General features: G+C 44.3%; 1 protein-coding gene across 1 annotated transcript; it reads left to right on the top strand.

Annotated features, from left to right (window-relative positions):
- Nucleotides 1-22: 22 nt before the first annotated feature.
- DYNLT2 (dynein light chain Tctex-type 2) lies at nt 23-13,974 on the top strand. Its single transcript, XM_084775445.1, has 4 exons — nt 23-155; nt 7,407-7,613; nt 10,284-10,442; nt 12,041-13,974. The coding sequence occupies exons 1-4, from the start codon at nt 51-53 to the stop codon at nt 12,149-12,151; spliced, it is 582 nt and encodes a 193-aa protein (XP_084631571.1). The 5' UTR covers nt 23-50; the 3' UTR covers nt 12,152-13,974.
- Nucleotides 13,975-14,048: the final 74 nt, after the last annotated feature.

The following is a 14,048-nucleotide window of genomic DNA, read 5'->3' as shown; positions in this document are numbered from 1 at the left end:
CGGCGAGAGAGTGGTAGCAGGAGGCGAGGCCTCCGGGGAAACGCGTCAGGATGGAGCGACGTGGCCGATTGCCGAAGTCGTCCCCCAGCCAAGCGCATCACTCCCCGGTGGCGCCCAAGAGAGACAGGAGGCCTAGCATGTTCGAGAAGGAGTCAGTGAGTGGAGGCCCGAGGCAGCTTTCCCACCATTCATACCAAGCTCCGCCCCCTGTCCGAGCCCGGAGCCCAGGAGGGCTGGATGCCCTTCTCCCTCTTCTGGTTTTTGTTTTTTGTTTTCCTGACCCTCGCGAAACTGAGTTTAGGCGGAACAACGTCGTTTGAGAGTTGAAGGCTCAGGATTTTGTTGTGGTTGAATCCCAAGAGCCATACGTTAACTTAAGAAACCTTTTACACGGTCGACCTCAATTGTTTTCAGACTTGGCAAATGTACAGAGTTGTCCAACAGTGAATGGGTTACGCCTTATAAAAGAGACTTTAGTATATTCATAATTACCAACCCCGAATGAGATTTTACCATATAGATGCACATTAGTATACACATGGAAAAAACTGACATGCACACATCAATGAAGTGCTTTTAGTTTTGAAGAATATTAGTTATTTCTCTGATATCAGTGGAAGAGGCCATGGTTACAGTAGACACTGGCGTTTCTGTGTGATCGTCCTTTGAACCATTAGTGTAATCAGGACCCCGCCTTCTTTAGAGGCAAAACTAATAGTGCTGAGCTTAGAGCCTGTGTCCTAGGCCGCCTGGCGGTTTCTTCGTCCCCACTTAACGTAGTTCACGATTGATTGAGGATGAAGCTAGATACAACAGAAAAGACAAGGATTTTCTGGAAGCTGAGCTACTTCAAGATCACCCTGGGGTAGTGACAACCTTTCAGGTTTTAATGTCTCTTTTGTGTCAGTGTTTTACAGAGAAAAGATCTGACAGGAAAAAACGTCAGCACGCCAGCCAAGTTCACACGCGTAGGAAGAAGCAGAGCAGTGAGCTGTGTCTAGTTACGTGACACAGCCCCACATTAAAGCTCGGGTTACCAACGGTAAAGACAGTCAGGAGTGACTTCTGTAAATCTACTGCCTGTCTTGAAAGTTGAATGAGCCCGGATTTAACGCAAAGATGCATTTTTAGTAAAATGTACATGGACCAAGTCATCTTACTTGAAATATATAATGTTTTTAAAACCTCATCTTCTGAAGGTAAAGATGTGAAATAGGCTAGTAACTGAGAAGAAATTAAAACCGGGCCTCACATATTTGCTAGCCCTAACACCAAACGTTCCTTTCAGCTATCACTGGTTTCTGTACCTGTGAGGATCCGAGACGTCAAGACACACTTGACTTTATTTCACTATCTTTATTTCAACTATCGCATGTCCATTTATCAAAAGCTGTTTATTTTGTTTTATGCATCAGTGAATGTGCCTGGGTGTATGTATATGCACCAGGTGAGCGTAGTGACAGCATTGGCTGTGAGCCACCATGTGGTTGCTGGAGGCCACTGGCTCTTCTGCAAGAGCAGGAAGTGCTCCCTGCTGTGCTCTCTGTGGCCCTGCGCTAGTGGGAGTCCTGTCAGAACTACCCTGGCCATCTCTGGCTGGGTGGGGTTTTAGTGAGTTAGGTGACTCCTTAAACTTTGTAGGATGAAACCAAATGAAATGAAAACGGACGGGGTTTCCTTCTAACAGCAGATGCAGCTTGGGATGCCCTTCACTTCCTGTGTCTTCCTCAGTCTAGTTCTTCCGCATTTTCTTGTCTGAATTACTCCATATTTCCAATCAATCACACTTTTGCTTAGTAGGAGTTAGGTTGTTGTAACCAAAGATTACAAGACTTTAAGATTACTGAAACTTACCAATTTTATCAATCTCACTTAAGCATATGAATTTGAAAACCATAAACATTAGCAAATAGCATTTTTGCTAAATAATTGAGTATCTCATTGGAATAATGACAGACTAAGCTCAGTTTATTCTAGGTTTGTAAGTAGGCCCCATGTACATAAATGCCTATCACTACTTTGTTTTGATAACAAATTTGATGTTTTTTTAAATTATAAGGGTTTCATATCAACTGAAAGAATAAAATACTTTTTAAATAAGAGTATAATAAGCCATGTGGCCAGTATGCTGCATAAAGAAGACATGCCAGAAATGCAATTTCCAAATTAGTAGGTTTACTAAGGGTTAATTTGAAGCTCCATGTGTCCCATTTCCAGAAGAATCATGCAATGTTGAAAACACTGTTAGTGATAGTGTATTAATAGTTGCATCCTGTGAATATATTGAAGCCAGCAGAGAGGTTGAGCTGTCCTTCCACAAATAAATACATGTCAGACTATGTACAGTGAATGGAATTTACAGACCCAATACCACAAAAAGAAGACTAGGAAACTTAAAAGCATGAGAGGAAAGTTCTGAAACAATATTCTCTGTCAATGAAGTCCTAATCTTGTTATCTGAGTCCCTAAAGGGGGGCGGGGGGGGGGGGGAAGAGTACCAAATACTGTTGTACACAATAGGTGAAAAGTCACCAATATGAAAATTCAACCTTTAAACCAAAGAGTCTCGGAATTCCAGGCCTAAGAAACAAGAAATTCCACCAAAGCATACTTGAAGCCAGCGATCTAAACATTGTTTAAGGAAACTAACTGGGAAGGAGAAAATAGCAAGTTCTCAGAAACAGTCTGAATCAGGAAACACTGAAGCATCTTTGCTGAAAGGAAACTAGTCCTTTAATACCACACACAGGTGAAATAAAAGTAATCCTAGAAAACCGTACCCAGCTGAAGGAAACTAGTCCTAGGAAACCATACTCAGCTGAAATAAAGGAAACTAGTCCTAAAAAACCATACCCAGCTGAAATAAAGAAAACTAGACCCAGCATACTTCACACAGCTGAAATAAAACTAGTCCTAGAATAGCACACACAGGTGAAATATTTCGGAAACAGAATTCCAAGCTCTTGATGTAAGGAAGTTGAAGTCCCTACATTTTAAATAATAAGTAAAAGATGACAGACTGCAAATCAGTTCTTACATACATGAGAAAAGTGACTCTAGGACAGAGTTACCGCAGAAGTCTGTGACAGTCGGTGCAGAGACTGAACATACCAAAGCTCAAACTTTTAGTGATAGAGCACGAAAACCTGAAGTGCAGCTGATGAATTACTAGATCCTCCCCCGCCCTGGGTGTGTTTATGTGCTATATTTGTATAATTGATATTCACATATATTATATGAATTACAAAATTCCAGAGAGACTTAGGCATTGAGCAGTCTTCCTCTTAGCAGGTGGAGGCGGCGGCGGCGGTGGTGGTGGTGGTGGTGGTGGTGGTGTGTGTGTGTGTGTGTGTGTTCCTCACATAATCTGCCCCCTTGAAAAAGTAGTAAACTAGACCTAAGCTATTAGGATTTGCAAAGTGTAGGTGACTTATTGAAAGGGAACCAATCCCAGCCCTTCTGGATTTTCTGTTCTTATGGAAGAAAGAAGGTAGGGGGCACAAAATACTTGTGAAATTCCCAGTCCAGAGGCACAGGCTCATTAAAGACCTAAGACTAAAGCAGACTACATTATTTCCTCCCATGCATTACACCCGCAGGACTAGAGGCGTCTTACAGACATTCCAACACTGTGAATTGGGCTGACCACCAAGAAAACATTACAAGACATACTGAATGCTGAGCACCCCAAAGACAGCAAGCATCAGAGCCACATACCACATGGATAAAAGTGTCAATGGAAAGTCCAAAACAGAAGCCAGGCACAGTGGTGCACACCTTTAATCCCAGCACTCGGGGTTGAGGGGCAGAGGCAGACAGATCTCTGTGAGTTCAAAGCCAACCTGGTCTACAAAGTGAGTCCAGGACAGCCAAGGCTACACAGAGAAACCCTGTCTCAAAAAACCAAAAAAAAAAAAACCAAAAAAAAAAAAAAAGAAAGAAAGAAAGAAAGAAAGAAAAGAAAAGAAAAGGAAAAGGAAAAGGAAAAAGAAATGTCCAAAACAGAGAGAAAACACAGGCTGAAAAAGAAGAGAATGTTTGAAATTCTTAAGGCCGTTGTAGAAATTGTAAATGATTCCTAATGGAAATCCCAGATAGAGAATAGAATATAAGAAATAAAGACCAGTGAATTTTAAAAAATCAGGAAGATCAGAGAACACAGCAGGAAAACATGCCAAAACAAATCTATATGTAGGCATATATTCTCAAACTTGAGAAATTAAAGATGAAGAAAAGTCCAAAAAGAAACCAGAAGACAAACACACTGCCTGTGAGAGGTGATTATATTCATATTCTCAGAGATAATGAAGAATAGAGTGCAGTAAAAGTGTTCAGAGAAGACACGTGACAATTTAGGAGTTTATACCCTGCAAAACTACTCTCAAGTGAGGGGAAATGTTTCTAGAGAAAATAAGAAATTTATCTCTAATAAACCTGTCTTACACAAAACATTAACAAAAATATTAATAAAATTTAACATCAGAAATTTGAATCTACATAAAAGAGCATCAAAAAAAGACTACAGGTTAATTTAAAAACCTTTATGTTCCTCTCTTTCATAGCTGTTCTCAACATCTATGTCATGACTCCTTTGGAGGTTAAATATCAGATATCCTGCTTATCAGAAGTTTATATTACAATTCATAACATTAGCAAAATTACAGTTAATGAAGTAACAATAATTTATGGTTGGGGTCACTACAACATGAAGAACTGTATTAAAGGGTTGCAGCATTAGGAAGGTTGAGAACTGTTGCTCTAACAGATGATGGTCTGTTAAAAATAACAGGAAAGATAGATAAAATTATATTTGTATATAATACATGTTAATGTGTGTATGTGTTTGTGTGTGTGTGTGAGAGAGACAGAGAGGGAGAGAGAGGGAGAGAGATGAATGACAGTGTAACAGAGAATGGGAGGGAGGAGTGTGAGTTATTTTAATTTATACTGTCCAGGAAGTGTTAGCTGAAGGTGGGTTTGGATTAGCGGCAAATGCATATTTCCCAACTCTGGGGTTAAGAGAAGATGTAGAGGAGGTGAAGGGAAAGTAAGTCACATGCTAGGAAGTTAGAGACGAGGAACGATGTTCAATTCTTTGTTGAAATCACAATGGAAAAGAATGGAAGGCAAGAAAAGGAACAAGGGCATCAAATAGAACAGAGCAGCAGATATGATGATATTAATCCAATTATACTACTAAGCATTTTGAATATCGATGGTGTAAGTACAGCAATTTAAAAACAGGTGTCAGAGTGGATTAAAATTAATGCCTAACACACACATAAAAGGAGATGGGTGGAGAAAGATGCACTAATATCAAAATTAAGTGGGAGTGGCTATAGACTTCAGATAAAGCAAAAATCAAAGCAAGTAAAATTATCAGCAATGAAGTGAGAACTTGCCTAAGAATGTGGCCAGTTGCCTGGGAAACATTAATTCTTGCAAATATGCAAGTAAGATATAGCATCAAAATATGAGAGGAAAATGTACAGGTTTAAAGGAGAAATGCACTAATCTGCCTTTATAGTGGGAGTTTTTAGTAAGAAATCTGTCAAGTGCAGAATGCTGGGTCTGGCCATTTGTAGAGCATCTGCCTACCATGTGAGCGGTCCTGGGTTTGATCTGCAGCCATGGAAGTTTTTAAATTCATAATAAATTTTATTATAAAAACTTGTAAATAAAAAACACTATGTATTGAATTAACGAAACCCCAAGTCTAAACATCTTAGTGAACTGATTGGCAGTTAGGATAGCACACAAATGTGTGTGTGTACATATATACATACACACACACACAAATTTGTACATGTGTGTTTATGTGTGCTTTCCACATGAATACCATAGCATGCACCAACTACTAGTCAATAAATAAGTAAACCAAAAAACCAACCAAACAAAACAAAAACTAATTGCTCTTAAGAATACTGATGCAAAAAACTAAATATCCTATAAAAACCCTAGCATGCAGCATTCAATTCAAGAATTATACAGCATGCTACGTTTCCCAGAATGCAGAGATAGCTCATTATATGAAAGTGTCTCAGTGTAGCACCGTACATAAGATGAAGCAGCGACTCGGGAAAACATCTATTCACCATTTCTAGTCAACATGAAACTGGAAGCTCTAGCCAAGCAATTAAGTGTGGAAAAGAAATGCCTGCTTGTTATAAAAACGGAGCTTGCCACTTTAAACAGGAGAGGGGACCATCCATCCAGGAATGACTTCTGTGGGTCCAGCCTTCGGAAACTGCTACTGTTACCAACAGTGTGCTGAGTTATTCACAGTATTCCTAGCCCGGGTGTGTGCAGCACACCAGTCATCAGACACAGGTTGGACACACATGTAGGGCTCTGAGTCATTATTTTCTTAATACAAATTGGATACTTCAGAAGGGAGGCATCATGCCAAAAAATCTTGGACTGAGATTTTACATGCCAAAAATGGATATACATATATGTATGTATGTAATATATAGAAATCCACAAATATATGTGCTTTTGTTTTCAAGTAAAGATTTATACACGTGTAACCCAAATATATCACTTACTTAGTGATAACTAAACATAACATGAGTTTATGGATAATACCTTCATAGTGCAGATCAGAGCGAAGCATGAAAAGTTGCTTTATCATTACCCTCAGCTGCTCTCTGGAGGCTACTCTTGTTTCTGGTCCTTTTCACTTCTGTGGGTATTCTAAAAATGTGCACACAGGCTTGTATCTGTATAGTGTTCTAAACATGTGCACACAGGCCTGTATCCGTATAGTGTTCTTCTAAACATGTGCACACAGGCCTGTATCCGTATAGTGTTCTTCTAAACATGTGCACACAGGCCTGTATCCGTATAGTGTTCTTCTAAACATGTGCACACAGGCCTGTATCTGTATAGTGTACGCTATGTCTGAGTTACTTTTCCTGTTGCTGTGATAGGATACCCTTACAAAAGTAACTTCATAGAGAAAAGGCTTGTTTTAGCCTCAAGATCCCAGAGTTCAGCCCAGCAAGATGGAGAAGTCATGGCAACAGGAGTCTGGGGAGTCTGGTCATAGTGGACCAGCACCCAGGAGGCAGAGCGCTCCCTCACTGGCTCCTTTCTATGGAGCTGGGGATCCCTTCCAGAGAGTGGTGCCTCCCACAGCAGGTGGGTCTTCTCCTTTCAGTCAGCCAAGTCAAGACAGTCCTCCACAGACAAGCCAGAGCCGGTCTCTCTTGCACGTGCTCACTCAGTCTCTGATTGACTGAAGAGCTGTCATGGCATGTATACATGAAGCACAGACTGCTGCCTCTGTACCACGTTGGCAGCCAGCAGTATAGGATTGGAGACCACCCAGAAGTCAGCCTGGAGGGCCATGAGCTCTGCCCCCACTGTGTGCAGACTGGTAACCGCTCTCCTCTCTCTTGCAGTATGCACAGATCTTAAAAGAAAGACTGAGGGAGTCCTTCCATGATGTTCAGTACGTGGAGCCTCCATTTGATGACTCGATTGCTGACATAGGCAAAGAGTGGAAGAGCACCCTGACAAAGTTAAAGTTTGCCAATTCATACAGAATGGAGCCACTGAAGAAATTCCAGGCACATTCAGTGGAAACTAAAATCCAGCAGATGCTGAAGGTAATGAGGGACCAGGGGCGCCAGCTCAGTGATGGACACTTGTTCAGCACTTAGGAGACCATCCGAGGCCAAATTAAGTCATGTAATCATATTTATTGAGGAAGGTGTGTGTGTGTGTGTGTGTGTGTGTGTGTGTGTGTGTGTTTGCTATAGGGACTGCCTGTGAAAATAGGCTATAATGGTTCTACAATCTTCTGCATGATTGTTGAATTCAGCCTGAATCTAAAATGAAAGACAGCCAAGTTCTCTATAAACTAAATTCTGATATGGGTGCCGTGCTGGCTTTGCTAGCTGAAGCAAACTTGCTTTAATGACTTACAGATAGGTATGGAGAAAAAAGGCAATTTTTTTTTCAGGTCAGTAACCACATAGGTGGTACCAAGAGATATTGTGCTGAAGCTGTGAAACCATGTCCTGTACAGCAGTTGCAGCTGTAGATGCTCTCTGGCTAAGCTTACAGCACTTTACCTACATCTGTCTCCTCGGAACTGGCCACATAGGTGCACTGAAAGAGGCCATGGGCTAATGACAGTGGCACTGATTTGTGCGGCAAGCTCGGCTCGCATGTGTGTGCTGAGGTCAATGTTTGCCGTCCAGCAGCCTCAGCCCTCGGGTGGACAGGAGTCCACCTCTCCTTTTAGGTTCCACTTCGCCTAAAAATCAAACTGAGAAAAGCTCAGAGAAAAACACACTTTAGTAACTTCCATATATACATGGAAGGTGTCATGAGAAAAGCAAAGATGAAAGGCAGAGTCCACCTCCTGTGTACTAGCTGGGGTGCAGATTAGAAAACCTGAAAGTTGCCGGGCTTGTTGGTGCATACCTGTAATCCCAGCACTCGGGAGGCAGAGGCAGGTGGGTCTCTGTGAGTTCAAGGCCAGCCTGTTCTAAAAGGTGAGTCAACCTTGTCTTGGAAAAAAATAAAAGGAAACAAAATGAAATAAAACAAAAGGGAACATGTGCTTTTTGGTGTCTGGGCTGAGGCCTGGGAAGGCGTGTGTGCTCTGCTCCCTCCCCCGCCTCCGGCTGTGCTCTTCCTGTCTCCTGGGCCTGGGGAGGAACTGTCAGGAGAGTTTTATCTCCTGCTTCCAGGAAGCATGAGGAAGTCCAGGCTGCTGCACCCACAATTTTTTCAAGTATTTGGGGTCAAAATAACATGAGAAGCAGCATATTTTAAGGTGGCATATTCTGAACCTCTCTACTACCTTCTGTCTTTCCTGTTATTATTTCAAAATAATTGATATTCGGCAAAGATATTATAGCTTACTATTTTTGGGGAAATTCTGATCAACATTAATAGTATGTGTGATCTAAGAGTGTATGCTTTTGGTCTCTCACTTGACCCTGTCACATAAATGAAACTATGTGGGATGAAGCCATGCCTGGGCCCTGAGGCCGAGGTCACAGTCAGCATATGGAGCTGGAGAGACTGCTCACAGACAGTGGGCTGGGCTTACTCTCAGAAGACTGACCGTGAATTCAAGTGACATTCAGAAGAAAGCGATGATACAGACAGATCCAAACCCAAAGCAGGCCTTAAGCCAGCTACATACATGGCAGACGCCTGTCAGGGAGCCAATAGGAGAAGCTGGGAGGGAGAGGAGGAGGAGGAAGGGCAGAGCTAGAGGGGGCAGGAGATACAGGGAGGACATTTACCTGACTTTATGTCCCCAGGAAACTGTTGATAGGAGCCTACTTGCTATCACAGAGCTCAGTCCTGGGTGCACTCCCGAGAGCCAGCTAACAAAAGGCTGTGTCTGTGATCAGCAGTTAAGAGCACTGCTTGCTTTCCCAGAGGACCCACACAGGGGCTCATAACCATCTACGACTCCAGTTCTGGGAGACCCAACACCCTCTCCTGCCTCCAGTGGCACTAGGCACACGTGTGGTGCACAGACATGTGTGTAAGTGGAACATTGATAAATTTAAAGTAAATCTGAATTTTTTTTTTTTTTAAAGAAAGGCTTCTGCTTCATGGTCTGTGAGCCACACCTTTCCCCCTCAGATGTGTTAGTTTATTATTAAACATGTAAATCATTGTCATAAGGAGTAAGAGAGAGAAGTAAGTTTTGATTTAAGGACTCAGAGAAGATAACAGTGGCATAAAGCCAATTCAGGGCCAAGATATAACAGACATTTGGAAAACTCAAATTTTAGCATGCATATAAACACTAAAGATTTCCCTCCTTTACTATGAATTTCCAGAAACCTTTGGAAATTCTCCTGTCTCCATAGTGAGAAATGGGAAACTGGGTCATTTACAACAAGTTGACAGAGTAGCCTCAAAAGCAGAAACTTAGCGTTGATCACAAAGGGCGATTGAACCCAGTGTTTTTGAGACGAGTCTCAGTATTGTAGCTCTGGTTGGCCCAGAACCCACTGTGCAGGCCAGGCTGGCCTAGAACTCACTGTGCAGGCCAGGCTGGCCTAGAACTGTAGAGAGCCATTGACTCCTGAGTGCTGGAACGAAAGGCATGTGCCACCAAACCTGGATTTTGACAATTGAATATAATTTTGAAAACAATTTTTTTCTAAAAGTGTGGTAAGTATAAGTATATGGTCTTCAGAAATATGTGTATTAAAAACAGTTGTGTATTATTTAGATACATATTTTCTACTTATATAAAAAGACTTGGTTTGAAAATTGACACATTTTTCTTTTTTCTAAAGGAAAGTCTTAAAGATGTCAAATATGATGATAAAGCCTTCTCTCATTTGTCACTTGAATTGGCAGATAAAGCATTGTCAGCAGTCAAGGAATTTGGGTACTATCGTTATAAATTCATTATAAAAGTATTATTTATTCAAAAGACTGGCCAAGCAATAAATGTAAGTGCCCCAATGACTTCACATTTGTTCTTTGAGCTTTGAGGTGTCTCTAGGGATATAAAGATCCTAAAGGGCCTCTTGAGTACAAAGATATATTTGTTTAAAAAAAAAAAACTTTTTCATTGCAAATTATTTGAAATACATTTTTTGTTATCAATAATTTACTAAATTATGTAGCATGTTTCTTGGTCATACCAATTTTGATTATTTAAATGTTATTTAAATTAATTAACCAGTAAGCCCAGTGTAGTGGCACATACCTTTAGTCCCAGCACTTGGGAGGCAGAGGCAGGTGGGTCTCTGTGAGTTCAAGGCCAGCCTGGTCTACAGAGCGAGTTCCAGGACAGCAGAACTACACACTGAGACCCTGTCTCAAACATCAAAATAAATACGTGTTGATTAGCCAGCCAGTAAGCTTCATCTTGGCATGCTAGGATGAATAGCGTTTAGACTGTGATGTTGGTACTAATGGTTTTTAGAGATAAACAGGAAAGGAAAGGGTATGGCCACACAGTCTGTTTATCTGTCAAGTAGACAAGCGTCAATTGTGCTGGCTGGTTTTATGCCAACTTGACACAAGCTAGAGTCATGAGGAAGGACCCTTAATTGAAAACCTGCCTCCTGGGGCTGGAGAGATGGCTCAGAGGCTCAGAGCACTGTCTGCTCTTCCAGAGGTCCTGAGTTCAATTCCCAGCAACCACATGGTGGCTCACAACCATCTATAATGAGATCTAGTGCCCTCTTTTGGTGTGTAGGCATACACGCAGGCAGAACATTGTGTACATAATAAATAAATAAATCTTAAGAAAGTTAAAAACAAAACAAAACAAAAACAAAAACCTGCCTCCATAAGATTGCCCTGAAGGCAAGCCTCGGTGGGTCCTGGGTGCTGGGCAAGCCAGCAAGCAGCTCCTGCCTCCAGGTTCCTGCTCGGCCTCTCTCAGTGTATATGTGAGCCAAATAAGCCCTGTCCTGCCCAAGTTGCTTTAGGTCATGGTGTTTTATCTCAACAATAGTGACTAACCCTGACAGCCAGGCAGACAGGTGCTGGTGGTAAGTTACAGCACATGCAGTCTATGCACTGAAGAGCAGGCATGTTCAGGTGGTGGGCTATGACTGACCAGCAGGGCTCATGGTGCTTGTTAATACAAAGGACAAAGAGAAGAGACAGGAATTGGGTCTGCAGTTGCACTTTATTTAGACAAGAGGATGCTTCACCCCTAAAGGCCATCTTCCACCTCAGACAGCAGATTACAGATGGAAAAGGGCAGGGGCCAAGGCCATCAGTCACTCCATAGTTGAGTCTTGCCTCAAATCACATTTTTCTCACACTTGTAATGACAGTGTCTCTGGTATGAACCTTGTATACCTCTGGGGCCTGCTATGCTGGGTATGGGAGTGGTTAACTCACAACAAACAAGCCATCAAGTGTGTGCAGGGTGGGACTCAGGGCTCTGAGCATTCGTGTTATCACTTAAATTACCCCACCCAGCCAAAGAAATGATTTCTGAGATATCTGACACACTATTAAAAAAACAAACTTGTAATTTAGAAGTGACTTAGCAAACTGCATCTGAGTCTTAAATTGTCTCTCACAGATTGCAAGCAGATGGATCTGGGACGTGGCGTGGGACAGCTGGGTACAAGCTAAACATGAAACAGAGTCTTATGTGGCACTGATTTTGGTATTTGCTCTCTATTGTGAATAACTCAGAACCAGAATCCTTTCCCCCAATCTCAAAATAAATGATACATACAGGTTTGTGAGCCTCCTGTGCTATCCTAACAACAGACAGACAAAAGCCAGCTCTGGTTATTAGCAGTGTGTTTCCTCAGGGTACTAGAAAAGGTAGGTATGAATTCTTAGAGATTCCAATACATAGAGATAGTTACTCTCTTTAGGGTTAGGGAAATTAGGGTATCGAGGTGTGATTCTCTGAATTCCAGGCCAGTCCGGTCTACATACTGAGTTCTTACTCAACCTAGTCTACATACTGAGTTCCAGGACAGCCAAGTCTGAGAGTCTGCTTCAGATAAAAAAATAAAATTAGGACTTGCCATAGGAAGTTAAGCTGAAGTCTCAAATAATGTAAATACAGGATACATTTTGGAGGACTTACAAGAACAGATGCATTTGGATGGTGCTTTAATATTTCATATTTGTTCTTTTGAAAGGAATCCCTAAACTTAAAGGATGGTAAAGTATTAGTGTTTTCTTAACTAAATTCCCCGTTCTCCAAAGCTGGGATTTAACTCTGAATCCTTGCCCATATTGTCACAGCGTCTCCTTCCTTCTGCCTTGTGCAGTTTTTCATCTGGCTGCACTGTAGTATTTCAGGTGGGGAGAAAGGAGTTTCACTGTCAGGTGCTAAAAGCCATCCATGAGTCTTTCAGACTCTTGCATGCTGTTACGCCACCTTCCAGTCCTGTACATGTTTGGAGGAGTTCTGGGGAGTGGAAGGGATGGGGGCCTTAGGGGTGCCTCTCTGCCATCCCCTCTTCCCCCCGGCCCCCCCCTCCCCCTGGCGCCCCGGTTTTGCTCCTTTCAAAGGCCGGGGTCGGGATTTTCAAATGGCGGAGTCTTCTAAGAACTAACACCAATATAAGACCTGCCCAAATACCCTGGCTCCCGTTTCCAAGCCTTCCTAATTCCGTGACCTGCAGGTGATCGTGGGTTCTGCCGGTCTCATCCTGTGGTCTTGGGGACCTTCCCCCATGTTCTCCTTGACTGGGTCCCGCTCAGAGCAGAGAGCAGCTACCCCAAGGTCTCGGCAGAGGCGGATACAGAACAAAGGAGCCAAGTGCGGCCCTGGGGACCCTGGGATGCTGAGAGTGAGGATGGAGAGGTGGGGTGGAGATCGGAAAGGGCACTGCAGGAGAGAGGGTCCCGAGCTGTGGATGGGGGGAAGGGTGTCCTAGGGTGGTTGACCCTGGACTGAGGGGAGGTGAGGAAGTGGGCTGGGGAGACTCGTCCTTCATCGACAGGAGGGGGCGCGGATCCTGGATCCTGGTGGAGACGGGGAGGGGGGGCCGCGGGTATGGGGACCCTCGGTGAGGGGAGGATCTAGGGACCAAGGTGGGCAGGGGGGGCCACGGTGTTTTGGGGGAGCGGCCGGGGGCTGGGTGGGAGGGCACCGCGCGGCGGGGACTCTCGGAGGGGAGGAGCTGCGGGCTCAGGTAGGGAAGGGGAAGGCACCGCCGACTGGGGACCCCCGGCTGACGCGCGGCGGAGGAGGGGAGGGGGCGGGACCGCGGCGGGGCGGGGCGGCGCGGAGCCGCGGCTGACGCGGAGGGCCGGGCCGGGGGCGCAGGCAAGGGGCGGCGGCGAGCTCGCCAGGCGGCCGGGAACCCGGGCGGGGCCGGGACCGAGGCGTCGTCTGGCTAGCGGAGCTCGCGCCGGGTGAGGCCGGGCGGCCGGGCGGCCGGGCGAGCGGCGGCGGCAGGGCCCGGGCCGAGCCGGCGGAGCGGCGCAGCTGCGGTGGGCCGCCGTGAGCGGCGTGCGGGCCCCGGCGGGCGGCGCGCTGGCGGCCATGGCGGTGGCGCTGGCGGGCCGCGGGGCGCGCGGAGGCAGGGGCCGGCCCCCGGGCGGGCGGGCGGAGGGGGCGG

This window comes from Acomys minous (assembly GCF_964271855.1).
Source record: "Acomys minous genome assembly, chromosome: 3".
In the NCBI taxonomy this organism is placed as follows: Eukaryota; Metazoa; Chordata; class Mammalia; order Rodentia; family Muridae; genus Acomys; species Acomys minous.
The sequence above is the reverse complement of the archived record's forward strand: the minus strand, read 5'-3'. Positions and strand labels throughout refer to the sequence as shown.